Source organism: Toxotes jaculatrix, chromosome 13 (assembly GCF_017976425.1).
Source record: "Toxotes jaculatrix isolate fToxJac2 chromosome 13, fToxJac2.pri, whole genome shotgun sequence".
NCBI lineage: Eukaryota > Metazoa > Chordata > Actinopteri > Toxotidae > Toxotes > Toxotes jaculatrix.
The window spans coordinates 3,296,458-3,312,364 of record NC_054406.1 but is presented as its reverse complement, the minus strand read 5'-3'; the positions used below and the strand labels follow the sequence as shown (position 1 = coordinate 3,312,364).

General features: G+C 47.4%; 1 protein-coding gene across 2 annotated transcripts in view; it reads right to left on the bottom strand.

Annotated features, from left to right (window-relative positions):
- Positions 1 to 13,631, bottom strand: part of cica (capicua transcriptional repressor a) — a 31,180-nt gene extending 17,549 nt beyond the window's left edge. For both annotated transcript variants that reach the window (XM_041052608.1, XM_041052609.1), the window contains exons 1-3: positions 13,473 to 13,631; positions 6,170 to 9,892; positions 5,372 to 5,648 (exon numbers count right to left, since the gene is read on the bottom strand). In XM_041052608.1, the coding sequence (XP_040908542.1) occupies positions 5,372 to 5,648; positions 6,170 to 9,679 (3,787 nt within the window). In that variant the 5' untranslated portion in view covers positions 9,680 to 9,892; positions 13,473 to 13,631. The remainder of the gene's footprint in view (positions 1 to 5,371; positions 5,649 to 6,169; positions 9,893 to 13,472) is intronic.
- Positions 13,632 to 15,907: the final 2,276 nt, after the last annotated feature.

Below are 15,907 nucleotides of genomic sequence, written 5' to 3'. Positions count from 1 at the left end.
CTGTAGACAGAAGGTGGTGCTCCGCCCTCTGGCAGCATGTGAAATTCTATGTGATCGTCAGCCAGCGATGAGCTAAAGAGCTACTAAAAACTACACTTTCATAGAAACTGCCAGAGACTGAAGACCATGAATGGAGTTGTGTATTCAGTCACCAACTCTGCCCCCCGCTCCAACACGCACAGAGACCATCCCTCAGGATAATGAGAGTTGAGGGGTCATGTGGTGTGTGATGTGATGAGGGAACCTGTTATTTTATCCACAGAGATTCCAGACTCCAGACTACTCGCTGTCTAGACTGCTGCCACACTGCCGCGAGCTTCGGACTCTGGACTGATCTGTCTCTGCAGCGGAAACCATTTCAAGCCAAGAAAGACTTCAGAGTACATGTTTAATTTGCACACGAATCTCCATCAGCACTGCTTAGGGATGAAACACAATTTTAATTTGATAATTATATATATCACACCGTGTGAGAAAATTCACATATGAAATAGTTTAAGTTGAATGTTTAAACTCTTCATGTCAATGTCCAGTGAATGACAATGAAAATGTATCAGTGCTGGTTCTAATTAAAACATTATACATACGTTCATGTCATCACAATACAATCACACTGAAGGCTCTATTACTGCTAATGCTAATACTAATACTACAACCACCGCCATTACTGCTATTACTGCTACTACACCTTTGACACCACTACCACCACAACTAGAACCACAGCTATTACTACAACTGCATTTTAGAGTATTTTTTCTACTTTTGGAATCGGTGGAGAACTTCGTGGTGATTTATTCTGTTTCTAAGTGTGGTATAAATTTTTATAATAAAGATTTCAGGTTTAAACAGCTTCGCCCTCCACTCCAGCCTGGTGGAAATAAACTGGCTGTGAACTCTATGCTGCGGCACTGCACTGTCCAGTTTCCGTGTTCATGAATCATTTTATAATAAAGTATTAAAACGGTCTATATATAGCTAACCATTCTCTGGCTATGGCTCATTTAAAGCAGAGATACAGATACTGCTGAGTTCGACAGGGAGGAAAATGTAAATACATCCAGGATGCACTGTAGGTGCTGCCGGTTGGTCACACACTGGTGAATAAACGCTCTTCTAAATGTCACATGACTATTATCATTGCACTGCAACCTTTGCACTCCCTGCTTCTTACTGGCAGTTTAAGCTGCTATTTTCATGAGGAACTTCATCTGAGGAAGTGAGGACTATTCAAATGTTTTACACATCAGAGGTTGTTTCTTAAGGTGGGCATGATTAGAAATAGTACAGATGACAGATGACATGTCTTACTGTAAAACACACGTCTGTATCTTTTTGCTTTCCCCCTTATCTGACCGTTCTCAGGTGCAATAACTTTCTCAAAAACACATCAGCAGTAATTAATACATAAAAACATTGACATATAAAAATATGGATGCCTTAGATTTTTTTTTAAAAGCTGCGGCCAAGACTCGTTCTGAGCAGGATAATTTACATTTGAAAAAATATCGCTGGTGAGCAAACGATGTAGTGGAGAGACTGTTTCTAAATGATCTCAGACTTAGTCAAACCATTTCTTTCCTGCAATTTTCTGTTCCTTATTGGCCGACATTCAGTATAAACCAATACTGATGGTTCAGCAAAAACAATTCATATCAGCCAGTTTATCCGTTTAGGTTTAATCAGCAGTGTGAATACCAGCCAAGTTTAGGGACTGTACCCTGGTGCTTTGTTTAAATTTGTGTCTCCATTCTCATTTAACCTACATGTTATCAGGAGGGTACATCGAACTATTAGAAACAACAACTGACATTTTAAGTTGCCAGCACAGAAGCTAAATCAGCAGATTTAAGCCGAGGAATTAAGATCAAATTAGTAATGAAAGTAAAGAAAGTGGCAGCTGGCAGAAACGGACTGCTTGTATGTAGCTACTGACAGTTCAGGGACTGAACAGCTCTGAATGAGCTGTACAACAGGAAATGTTTATAGGGTCAATACTGTATTAACCCTGTCGTGTAATACAGCAACAGTGAAGATACACGGGAGTCAGAATGTGAGCCACCGAAAGGGCAAACTCAGCACCCTTCACTGTTTCCACCCACTATTGTGATCTAATTACTATTTGATCTGCTTAACTTTCCAACTCTGCCACAACCAAATGTCACTGTGTAAGGATTCAAACTAAGTCACATCTAATTTACATGTAACAAAATGTGGTATACATACATTTCCACTGACATTAAAATCAAACCTGTAGCAGGTGATATTTAAGCTCTCCTTAAAGGTGGAGGCTGAAGATCTTGTTGTCAACAAATCCCATAGAATAGAAATGATCCTACTAACATGTATGTTTAGCTTTGTGTATCAAAGCCTGATTTATCTTAGCCCTCTGTCCAAAAACTTCACATCAGTGAGACACACTGTCACACTGGGTGACATTTTTCAAAACTGTGATGAACAAGTTGATCTGACCTTATGAGCAGCATATGTATATTACTCTGCTGCTGGAAATTGTCCCCCAACATACGCACTGTTTATTCCTTTGAGTAATGTTTACTAAACACTACAGTGCCAAGCTGTTTTAGGAAATTACTGAGCCTGAAATGTTAAGAATGGAACCGTATACTGGTGACTGGTGTTTTTAAAAATGCCGTTTACAAGGACTTGTGTGCCACAGACCAAGGGAAGTTAAAGCAAGAGATAACACGTTGTTGGTTTTGGGCTTTTTATGGGATTTTCTGACAGTGAGAAAAATACAGCATAGCGCCAGCATCATCCTTTAAGGTGTTATATGTTATGTAATATGACTTGAGATTCTTCAAACTTTTAAAAGGACGTGCTGACACCCTGAAGACGCGAGGCATGAATATTCCAGTGAAGCACTGACAGCGGTGGGTTGTGAAAACCATCAGAGACAGAAACACTGCTCAGATATCCATCTGTCTCTACTGTTTTACTAGAAGAGCTGACAGTGATGACTAGCAAGTGGCAGCAGCGATAAAGGAATACACCTGACGGGGTGAACAGCTGTCTTCATGCTTTAAGGTGGGAAAATTATGCTACTCCACTACAGATATCCTCCTGTCCTATGACCACACATTACTACCACTGGAGAGTTTTTCAGCTGTGTAACAACATGAGACCTCAGCTACATCTGCACTCGCATCTCTTTTCCATCACTGAAGGCTGCAGATGTAGTCAAAGAGAGCAGTAATGAAACTTGTGATGCTAATGCAGCTGCACTTGAGCTGGGCTATATTTAGGAGAGAGCTCAGCCGTGGGGCCTCCACTGCCTGTGTTTGTTTCTGTCCCCGCTGTGGCTCTAGGTGTTTTTAAAAATGTATGGCAGAGGAAACGTTACGCTACAGAGGCAGGTGGCTGTTAGCGGCATTGCGAGGGAGAGAGTGAGAGAAATAAAAGCGCGCTCCGGTAATCAGCTCAGGCCTCAACGCTTTACTGCACTAATTCTATCGGTGGAAACAGTGTATCCATGACAACACGCCGGCAACACGATTACTCCTTTTTCTGCTGAGAGTGATGAAACACATTCACATCACGCAGGACCTGCCCTTGATGCCCTGTCTGAGGCTGTTGATTATCTGGAACATGAGATGAGTGTGTGTGCGTGTGTGTGTGTGTATGTGTGTGTGTGTGTGTGTGTGTGTGTGTGTGTGTGTGTATGTGTGTGTGTGTGTGTGTGTGAGGTGGAGGAGGGGGGGTGTGAATGTCCTTGTTGCTCTCTGCACTCGTGCTCTCAGTCTTGCATGCCCAGACATGTCAATATTCCCACCCTTTTTAAAGTTTCAGTGAAACACCCCTTATCTCTGTCTCACACACACACACACACACACACACGTAGAAAAAGGGTGACACCCCCCGCACACACGCACGCACACGCACTCTCAGCAGCTACACACACTGAGTCACAAATTACACACAGCAGAGCAGCAGCAGGTCTGGGTGGCTGCCTGAGGGACTGATATATCAAAGCTTTTCTGATCTTCGCACCTCAAAAAAAAAAAAAAAATGGTTTCACTCTAAAGTCATCTTTATCAGACAAACTAAGCAAAGAAATTATCTTTTAATCAGAAGAGCATTATGAAATATTAAATAGTGAAACTGAGAATGGAAAGATCCTCATGGTGTAAGTTTATCAGTTGTATTCAGTGATTTTTAACAAATATTCTGCAGCTGAAACCAGAGCCAGTTTGTACATTACAGAAAAAAAATTGAAAAATGCTCTGTATGTTTATAATCACTTGCATGTTTTGTATAAACAATATCCTGTTTTACCAGTGTCAATATGAACTGTGAAACTGAACAACCTCCAAACTGCCAATATCCCTCTGCACTAAGACAAATTTCTGTACATTTATTACACTTTCAGTTTTCAGATTTAGAAAGTGTCGCATCATAATGATACAAAATGAGAAATCATGCATTGGAAACCATCTTCCCTATTCATATATTCGAAGTAACATTTCTGAGTTTTGCCATACTGTAATATCGCAAGGTTGGCATGGAAACAAGCTTACAGTATATGATGAACCCAAACACCACTCTGTTTCTCAGTGGCCAATTTTCTTACATCCAACAGGGTGCTCACAAAGCTGACAAAATATTTTCAGGACAGATTTTTTTTTTTTTGCCTGAATAGATGCTTTAAAAGCAGGTACACAAAACTGCTGATAGAGGCAACATCCCCCCTTTTCACCCTCTCTCAAAAAACGCCGCTCCTTCTGACATTTAACAGCACAGCTTGTATTCTACAGGGCTAACGGATGGTATGGGTTTTAGAAGGCACTGATAACCAGGAGGAAAATACATAATACTCATAATACCCTAAAAAACAAAATTTACATGCAGGACCTGAAATGGACAGAAGCTTGCAACTGTTTACTGCGCGCTACTGGAATAACCCTAACCATGGAGTTCACAGCTCAGAGCAGAAGAACATTTAACATGCACCTACTTTGTCTATCGTCATCATTATAATTTAAAGTAAAACAAAATCTCGACATAATGAATTAATATTAATTTATAACTTAATAAAAACACTGCTAAAATGGTTGAATGCCCTAAAAAGGCAGATCAAGGGGAAAAAATGCCCTTTGGTTATGTTTCTTACACGGCAAGCAAACAATAGTAAAGTGTACATGAGTCATAGCCATAGCACTCTGATGACACTCCTGTAACCGGAGCGAGATAATGAAAGCGAGAAGTACTAGACCGGAGCACATAAGATACAGCCTGCACATCCCCTCCTACTTTACAGTATGGCAGAACTGTGGCTCAGCACACTTTGTATCTGACAGGAACAAAGGTCACGGCCACAGCGCCATGATGAGCTCCCAACCCCTCTCCCCATCCTTACCAGTCCCTGGGCGTCCCATGATGATTTGCTTGCGTGGAGCAGGGTGAGGCGACTCAGCTGGCAGTATGAGTGGCAGCAGGGCAGTTGGCGTGGGGTGACAGGCTACCGGCTGTGGCAGTGACCCTCCAGAGGTGTCCTGGTGTCCCTCAGGTTTCCTCTCCCTTTCCCTGCCTCCGGAACCAGAGGAGGACAGGACTGTGCCCGATGAAGTGGACATTGACCCAGGGGTGGAGGGGCTGGATAGGGAAGCGTGGCCCACTGTGGCTGGAGTCAGGGACTGGGAGGAGACATCAAAATGTATTTTTTGTACTGGCAGAGGACTGACTCATATCAATAATGTCACAAATGTATGTTCTCTTTCCATGACTTTGGGTCCCCACTGGACTCCATTATCACTGATGCTACAACCTTTTGAAGGCCACCTTTAAGGTCTATCACAGTTAGTATTATACTCAAAACATGGATTTTTTGTTGAGTATTTTTTTAATTCACTTTGAAGGTCGAGTTTCTAATTGACCGACAAAGTTATGGAAGTAAAAAAAAACATTCTGAATCAGTAAGATCAGCAAAAAAGCATTCAAGGAATTTTAAGTATACATACACTCTCACGACTAAAAATACATAATATATTTCTAATGGATGTTTTAATTTCTTTTAGGGTATGAAGGTCATAGAAGCTACCAAATATACTAGGGTGGAGTGATATGACAATAAATGCTATGAGCTAACAAAGATACTACTTTGCTGTACCATACCATATGTATCACCAAAAAAAGCCAGAAACAGTGACTTCCTTACCGAGCTGGAGGTGACCAGGACAAGCGTGGATGTGGGGTTGCGCAGGAGAACTGCACCGTTGGTGGTAGCCCCGTTGATGGGGACGGGAGCCTGCAGGCCCAGGGGAGCTGTGTGTTGGGGCTGGCTGTGCTCCCTAGACCTGCTTCTCTCTCTCCTTCCTAATGGGCCATCAGAGAACTTGGCCAGGGGGACATCTGGGTTGCGGACAATGACTGGGGAATCGCGGAGGGGCACAATGCGGCGTGGTGAAGGTTCCTGGGGCAGTGGGGAGGGAGGAGTGGGAGAGACCAGCATGGGTGGAGGAGTGGAGGCAGCGGAGGATGGTGGCCTGCTGGTGGCACTACGAGGCCGGGAGAAGGAAAGTGAGGAGGGAGTTGTCGGCTGACTCTGGGGGGAGAGGACTCTGAAAGCGGCAGGACTGTGGCCCAGGTTTGACTCTCCCATCACCCCTCCGCCGATGCCCACCAGCTGTTGTTGCTCGGGTTTGGTCTGGTAGTCCTGGACTGTAGGCATTGGAGGGGGCGGGTGGGTGTCGAGCTTCCTCTTGCTGGGGCTCATGGGGACTGTAAAAGTGAGGTTGGTCTGAAAAGTGGGCACAATCCCAGACAGGTGGCGCTCTCGCTCAGCACCTGGCGTGCCCATCTTAGTGCCACTAAGCTGACGATGGCGGCGTGGAGTATGAGAGGCAGGAGCAGTAATGGGGCTGAAATTGGCAGGGCGAAAGCCAAAGAGCGGAGAGGGTGAGGGCGACGGGGTGGGGGAGAAGGGCGACTGGTTGGAGATGGGCGAGAATGACGGTGTGCCTGAGCGGGAGCCCCCGAGGGAGACCAACATGGTCGCTGCCTCACACTCATCAAAGTCAAAACGAGAGAGATCCTGGGGGAGCAGAGAGGGAAGGACTAGACGGGGACGGGAGTCTCCTCCACGGCTGCTGGCCTCGCTGCTTTCCCGCGATGTCTCATCCCAGTCAAACTCTGAGCTGGCTCTCCCACCACTCAGTCGGAGGTCAGACGGCGTCAGGGTCCCAGTGCTGCTGGCTCCACACCGCTCCCGGCCGCCTCCGCTGGCTTCCATCTCCTTGGTCCTCATTGAGAGGTGTCTGGAGCAGTATCCTCTGCGCTGAGACTCTTTAGAGCAGCCCTCCCGGGAGCACAGTCTCCTCCACTGCTTCCCATTGAACTTCTTACGGATGCCTGTTGGCGTGCACACCACATCTCCCTTCTTGTACTTTTGCTGGGCAGCTGTCAGTGGGGTGCGAGAACGTGAGGAGGAGGAGGAGGTCGAACCTGATCCAGATCCACCACCGTTGCCTGCCCCTCCGCTGGAAGAACCTCCTCCTGAGGTCTTCTCTACTCTGGAGGAGGATGCAGTGGAAGAGGAGATGGGAGGGAGAGGAGGAAGCTGGGGGGTGGTAATGACAGCACCAGCTGCTGCAGCTGCTGCCGTTGCTGGGTCAAGGCCTAACAGGACAGGCGAAGGAGGAGGGTGGGGATTCAAGGCTAGGTGGGCGGAGGGGATTCCAATGCCCCGCACCACAGAAAGGTGGGGATTGAGGTAGCCAGGCGGGGGCTTAGAGACGATGTGGCGGTGTTGGGGAACTGCCATTGGTTTGGCCCCAGGTATGATCGCCCCCATTGGGACCATATTAAAATGGGACACCTCCATGTCTTCTTCAGGGGTAAGGGGCATGTATGGGTGGTGCTGCTGCTGCTGTTTTACATTGTTCTCCCTTTCTCGCTCTCGTTCTCTCTCTCTTTCCCGTTTTCCCTGGAGGTCCCTCTCCCTCTCCAAATCTTTCTCAATTTCCCACTCTCGGCCAGGAGCCAGGCTGAGGACTGAGGCTGGAGTTACTGGGGAGGTAATACTGTGACCCGATGTGGACGAAACAGGGACCATGCCCGGGTAGGGCATCCCTCTCCCCAACACTGGCCCCACTCCTGGGGCCATTCCCCGGCTCAAAAGACACACCTCCTGCTCCACGTCTATCTCCTCCCTGTCCTCCCGCTCCCTCTCCTTTTCTCTGAGCCCATCTTCTCCCTCTCGTCCTCCTCCAGACGGCAAATCCAGGTCCCAAGGTGGCACCAGAAGCCGGAGTGTTTGTCGGGAGACCCACACTGCCTGCGTAGCATTGGCTGCCCCTCTGCCATCTTCTTCCTCGTCCCCAGAGTGAGGTCTATCCTCAGACAGCAGGACACGGTAGCGATTGGCCACTGCGGGGTGTGTGTCTACCTGGGTCACCACACCTTCTCGGTACCATTGCCACTGGCCCTCGCTGCACTCCTCATTGCCAAATGGTACGCAGACACGGGTGCCAATAGGTATTGGATGAACACCAGGGGGCGGGGCGTCTAGGATAATGTCCACCACCCCTGGGGGGCTGTCATGTCGATACGGATAACGACACAGCGCCTTCTCCCCATTCAGTTGAACCTCCAGGCTTCCAAATTCACCACTGACCTTACGGACGACCCCAGCCCGGAACACCAAGTCTGAACTCCTCCCTTCATCCCTCTTTTCGCCTCTGCCCTCCTCGTCACTTCTTCTCCTGGGCTGGCGTGCAAGGACACGCTGATTCTTCAGACCTTTGGCCAGGGCGTCCGACAGTGCATCAGGGAGACTGGATGGTGCGTGTGCAGACATCTGTGTAGGTGCGTGTGTGTCGCCGACCACCTCCAGGTCAGCTGAGTGCTCGCTGGCGGTGTCTGTGGAGGAGCAGCGGGGCAGGGGGCTGGGCGACACTCGCTCTGCATCTCTCACCCCTTCACCTCCTCCAGGCCTTTCCCTCTCCACTCCCAGCGACAGGGTTGGGGGTCCTGGGGAGCTGTCCTGAGGCCCCTCCCTGCCAGTAGTCCTACAGTGGAAGTCATCCATAAGGCTCCTACTCTGACCGCTACCATCAGGGTGCACAATGCTGATGTCACTTCCTGAACCTGTTGACCCGTGGTTGAGGACCCCGGCGCTCAGAGTAGGAGGGGGCGTGCTGGAGGCAGGGTTGCTATGGTTACCAGCAGTAGTAGACAAGCAGTGCTCAGAGGTGTACTTCTTCTTGGGAACGCGGGCCTTGAAGGTGGCCGTTTTTCGGCTGGAGGCGGGGTTTGGGCTGTTGTTGGCGCTTGGTGTACTACTGTTACTGCAACTGCTACCACCACTGTCACTGTGGCTACCTCCACTCACAGCTGACCTCCCTGATCTGTCCTCTGAGGGTGTGGACAATTTCCCAGAATCGATGGCGAGCGATACTGTCGACTCCGACAGCCCCTCTCTGTGAAGCCCCTCCCCCTCTGAAGTGTCCCGTGCTCTGGTTGGGTCTGCCTGGGAGGACTCTGAGTGTGAATTAGAAGAAAAAGAAGAGGAGGGAGTTTGGTTTTGTGGGGATCTGCTTCTGTCTCTGTTCTCATCAGAGTCTCTCTTCTCTCCACCTTCTGGGGCATCCCCCGCTCCACGACGCTTCCCCCCTTTGGCCCGGGTGGAGGGAGGAGAGCGCCGGCCCTGCTTTTTAATCGGCTTCATCTTTTCATCTAGCTTGCCTTTTCTCCAAACAAGTCTTTTTATTTATTTATCCCAGAAGTTCTCCTTGGCGTTCCTCTCTTGCTCTCCCTATTTTTTTTCCTTTCACCTCCTTTCCTTTCTCTCTATTTTCCTCCTCTGCCGAGGCCTCTCTCTCTCATCCTGTCTTGTGTTTGTTGTGCGACTTCGGCACTTGCCCACCTTATTCCAGAGACTCTGAAAGAAAGGGAACAGGGAGTGTGGGTTACTCATGTGGCAAACACATTCAGACATGCACAAAGCCTATTCACCACACAAGATAGCTACTAACTGCACGGCTTTGAGAAGAAAAGTGACTGACTGAATCAAAATCAAACATCTGTGAAAACATTTGAGTGACATGAAAGTAATTTAAAACAAAAGCAAAGCAAAGTGGGACCCCCTGATTACGGGCATCATAAAAAATAAGAGTAATGAACTGTTAAACATTAATTTTAAGAAATGTATTCCCTGCTAAATGATGCACCACCTTACTAGAGTAGTAATGAATGTGACTCATCTACAAATTCATTACACATTAATTCATTGCATAACAGGTTCTACTCACATTACACAAGGCCTGCATCCATACCAGGTACATAATGAAAACAGGAGGCCATATTGTAGAGTAAACACAATGTAGGCTTACAACACTATATGGAAATAGTGAGGAGCACTTTTCAATTTGCCCAGACAAGCCTTTCTGCATACACTCCTCTCACACACATACACACTACTTCTTGGCCGGGGCAGTAGAGGCGGGGGAATTCCTTCTTCACTCGCATACTGAAACCCTCCCTTTCTCTCTCTCTCTCTCTCCTTCTCTCTCGCGCTCCCTCTCTCTCTCAGTGGCGACCTTTATCTATGTATTTCAAAGCAAGAGTCAATCCGCCCCTACAAACTCCATTTCCTGTGGAAGACCATTACCTAACTTCCCGTTACTTTATTCCTCCCTCTCTCTCATTGCTAGTATTACACGTTCATTCTTATCCCCTGCCTGCATTCTCTCGTCTCTCTCTGATATTGATTTCTACTTCTCATCTCTCTCTTTCTCTACTCTCCTTCCACTTAGTCTCTATCCTCATTTTGTGCCGCAGTCATCCAGAAAAGCAGAGTTGTTCCGAATAATTGTTATTCCACACCAGAGCCATTCAGTATCGCTCTTAGCCATGCCAGAGTCATTCAGAATATCTCCTATTCCACACCGGACTCATTCACAGTTCTGCCTCCGTTTAGAAAGTAAAACAGATTGATTTTTGCTGACTTGTTGAACGGGGGACTGTTGTCATTTAACTGGTTTGTTTGCTGTGTGGCTGATAAGCGTGGGACTTGCCTCAGGTCCTAGCTGCTGTGTGCAAGCGTCTCCACAGAGCTAGGAGCGCCAGAAAGATGTTAACAACAAGTGTATAAGAGGGAGATTCAACACACCCCCTATATGCTCTGTCATCTTTTTGAAATTTCTCACGGCAACTGTGATATTCACTGTCAAAATGCTCTGGATTGATGTCTATCAACCACCACTAGGCGTGTCTACTTGTCAGTGGCTGTTTGACTGTCTGTTAAGGCACATGTCTGCCTGTCTGTCCCTGTTTCTACATCCGTCCTCCCACCAGTCTCTTTCTCTCTGTCTGCTTGTCTCTTTTCCCTTTTGCTGCCTTCCTGTTTGTCTGTGAAGGCTCACATTCATTCAGGTCCTTTTAATATCTGCCACATCATATCGGCTAGAGAGAAATCCATTTTCAGAGATGAGTGCCGTCTGTCTCAAGGCCACACACACAGCAAACATTTATGTGATGATAGTTGATAGTGCACACAGAGAGAGCTAGAGCTCCCAGCCACCACTGTGCCCTATGTAAATCCTTATTTAGGACAGAGAGCCACAGAGCAGCCACCATAAAATAATTTGGCAACCGGCCTTACTTGGTCACGATAGAGGTATGCTACGTGTGTTTACTCAGTAGTGCACTGTGTACAACAGCTGGTGTCAGAGTCATGGGCCTAATGATAACAGCTTAAAGACAAACTGATGCAACTCACACTCCCCTCTGTGAAATATGGAGCGAGCAAATCCATATGGGAGCTGTAGTGGACTTGAATCTCCTATGTTTCATGTTCGGTGATCAAAGCAGAGCACTTTCTGCTCATCAGGTATACATATGGAGCAGGGTAACAAGTTCAATCGCATTTCAGCTGCAGAACAGTGTTTACGCTCTTTCATAGGCTGACATGGATCCACAGTGAACATGGCTGTAGGCAGCATCGAGCTGATATAAGTCTTGTGAGGTGTTAAAAATACGAGCGGCGGCCTTTGTGGACACTTAATTTGGTTTAGGTGAGCGACTGTCCAGGTTTGGGTCACACCTCAATCACTTCATCAACCACGAGTCGGCTAAAACAAACTAATAATAACTTAATGGGCTTATTATTACACCAAGTATAAGGTGAGTTAATAATATTTTAGCTATGAATACAAAAGCCTTATGCATTAAAAAAATGTATATGCCCTCTACATTTTTTTTGCCAGCTTTGCCATAAATTCATAATAATAATCCCACAGGCACATGAGAGTGACCAGTGGTGAACTTTTACAGAACATGATGGTATGTCCTAACCTACTGTGGAGTGGCTTAATCATTTTTCGTGGTATATTTCTGAGTGCTTTGTACAGATGAAAGTTTCGTCATTTGCAGAGCACCTCTGTGTATAACAGGGTCACTACAGTGCTTTGTTATCGACAGGCCGGGGTGTATAAATATACTGACATAATCATAATCCGGAGCAGATAACAGCTGTTAACTTTATCTCGACGAGGCCCAAAGCACAAAATGCAAACTACAGGAGGTGATGTCGTCACCTCTGGTTTAGCTGGATAGTGCCGTGTATGTGTCAAGCCCTCGTAGTACCGCGATTACTACCAGTTTTACTCCACAACACAGCAGGCCGTGGCGTGCAGCGACCAGGCCTCAACTGCACACACAAGGCCGCTTGGAAATCTTCCCCTCGCTGTCACCGGGAAATAACCGGTCTAACGGGCATATTGATCCCTAATACCCATGTAATACGACCCACATTCCCCGTGCTGCATGACGGCGTGAAATGCCCCAAACAGATGAACACGTTAACTTTGTCAATCCACTCCACTGACACAAACAACACAGCTACAAACAGCAGTTCGGGGGCCCATCCGAAAGTGACAGTCGTCTGAAAAGACAGACAAAGCTGCCCGGCCAACTTTGTGTTTACCCTCGTCGTCGTTTGCATTATTGCAACCGCGACACGAGAAGGAGAAAGTGTCAGTATGCTGCCACAAACTAGTCCAAGGAGAAGGCCCTCAAGCGCCTGAGAAATCACACATTAATTCAAAGAGCCACGTTGATTCATGAAAAAGAGGAAGAAAATATGTCAGTGAGAGACAGAGGAGGAGGACTGACGAGCGAGGAGTTTTCGAGGTTTCATACAACGCAGGAAAAAAATAACAGTTGTTCTAGGAAGTCCAGCGGCAGTTATGGCGTTGAATATATTTCTAGTGGAAAAGTTTCAAGCTCACTATGTCTAGCCGCACCGCTCCCTTTTTTTTTTTTTTTCGCAGAAGACACCCAATCCGCCCTCTACTCCTCTCCGTAGGCCACCCAGATATCGGAAAATATGCTGATCAGCTCAACTGCTAACACTGTTTATGGCCACAGTAAACATGAACAACGTTAGCAGCTCGGCAAAAGCACAACAAGCCCCTACTGCAGTGCTGCAGGAGAAAGATTTGTGGGCAGCTTATACTCACCAGAGCTAATATAGTACCCCGGTGTGTTTCTCTGTTGAGTCCGCCGGGTAAAATAGGGCAGGGTGGCCAGTCGTCCGCAGCTGCCAATTAGCGGCCGTTCATGTTTCTCCGGCAAAGCAACTTAAAAGGAGGAAAAACTACTGCCCTGTATATTCTACACTACAGTCGCAAAATGGTGAATGAAGCCCCAAAGCCTTGACAACCAGCCCGAGCGGCCAATCGCGGAGCACGAACGGGTACAGTAGCCAATAGGATCCCGGGCAAGGAGCGCGAGGGCGGAGCCACGCGTCAAAGTAAATTTGATCGACGGGACCCCAAGGCCAATCACAGTGTGGGAAAATACAGAACAGCTGTTGGGAGAGCGAGGCTGCGGCGGCCAATAGGGCTCCTCTGTGGGCATGTCTGTGACTTATACAGGCACGCAGGACAGCAATGAAATCTTTCTCTCTTTCTCTGTCTCCTTATTCTGCCTCTTTTCATCCCTCGTTCATTTGTCTACAAACATAAAAAAAAGGTGTAGACAGACAGAAAGAGAGAAAGAACGAGAGAGAGAGATGGGGAAGGGTGTGGAGGGGGGCGGAGTGGGGGAATTCAGTCTTCCTTTGACAAAAACACTGACATTATCAAATTTAATAGAGATCAAGATGTCACGTCCCAAGCGGTCTCGTGTATCCTACCAGCAACTCACACTTGTAAAACAGCTTTAACCAGACTAGTTAACTTTCCGCGCGCTATTTATGCATCTGTGTGTGTGTGTGTGTGTGTGTGTGTGTGTGTGTGTGTGTGTGTTCTCCACTGTGATCCACACGAGCCACAGGTTGAGTGTAGTTTCAACAGGAACTACAAACACCAAACACCAACTCCCAAATTCTCATGCTTTCTCTCTCTCCATCCCAGCTAATCAGAGGGGCCCTAAACAACACAGCATCCTTTGGTCCCGCCTCCGCAGCCAATCAGGACAGCCGATGGAGGCTATACGTCACCAGAGCAGCGTGTGATTGGCTGAGAGGCCTGGGGTCTGCAGGCCAATGACCGAGTGCTGTGGTGAGGTCATTATGCTTGTTGCCATCAGCTTGGCCAAACAGGAAGAGTGAAACCCCAGTGAGTAAGTTGGTCCAAACGTGGGATTATGGCTCCTATGAGGGTGACCCATATACACTGTGGGCCTCCCTGCACACACACAGACACACACACTGTGTGTAAGCAGGGAGGCGCCCCTGTGTACGAGCAGGTACAGGCTGTAATGCACTGGAGAATACGAAACAACATGCAAACAGGCCAAAAAAAAAAAAAAAATACAGTTTAACATGCATGAGTGCACACACACAAACACACTGACACACAGACACGGGGCGTGTGCAGCACACACGCAAGCAACACTCACAAGCGACACAGTGGTATCCCGCTGCGATTTCATAAGACACTAATGGTGTGTGGATTGCTGTGTAGCAGTGCGACACGCTGTTTCTATAGCTTACAGGCACAGATGGCGAGTTTGGTCAATGATGATACAGAGCTAGCTGGTTGCGGCACTGCAGTCTGTCTGGCACACACACACACACACACACATAGGTACACTAACCACAGTACACACAACTGTGCGCACGCATACAAGCAAGCACCTACACACACATAGCAGGCGCAGTATAACATGCCTGGGCGTTACATAAGATGTACGTGTACTGGAGCACACACACACAGACGGGCACACTGTGCACAGACCTGTGCAAGCACACACACACACACATACACACTTCTGTGTATACTGTGCAGACTATGCAGGCTCTTCGAGCATGCAAACGCTGACAGACATGCACTGTTGCACATACAACATGTACGGTACAGGTTTATTATTAGTATTTAGTTTGCACGCTCACGCACAGGCGACACCTCCACACACACACACACAAGCATCTGTGTCTCTGGTGTACACATTTCACAACATAACATGTACAACCTGTGACCCACAAATCTGTGAAAATGCACCGCACACACACACGTTAAGTGCAGAGTGAGAGGGATCTCCAGACATCTTCCACATCCCTGATAGTGAAGCACTGCAGTCTCTGTCTCTCCCTAACTGACTGCTCATTCACCACAGACAAGTGTGTGTGTGTTCAGAAATGTAGGGCGAGTGCAACGAGCACACAACTTTGAGGGGCGGCTGGTTTCATAAGGCGCCGTCGAGAGACATTAGAGAGAGAAACAGACCAAAGATTTAAGTCTCAGAAAAGCTTTAGAATGAGGCTGGAAAGGAAAGTGTGAAGGAGAGTTTAGTGGTAAAAGGTAGAAGTGAGAAAGAGAGAAAGACAGTGAAGTGGATTATGAAAGACAGGTTGTTGCACTGAGAGAAAGAGGACATGAATCACGAAAGCGACAGAAACAGTGAGGAAGAGGAAGATAAAGAGCTCAAGAAGACAGACGGAAGCAGGGAG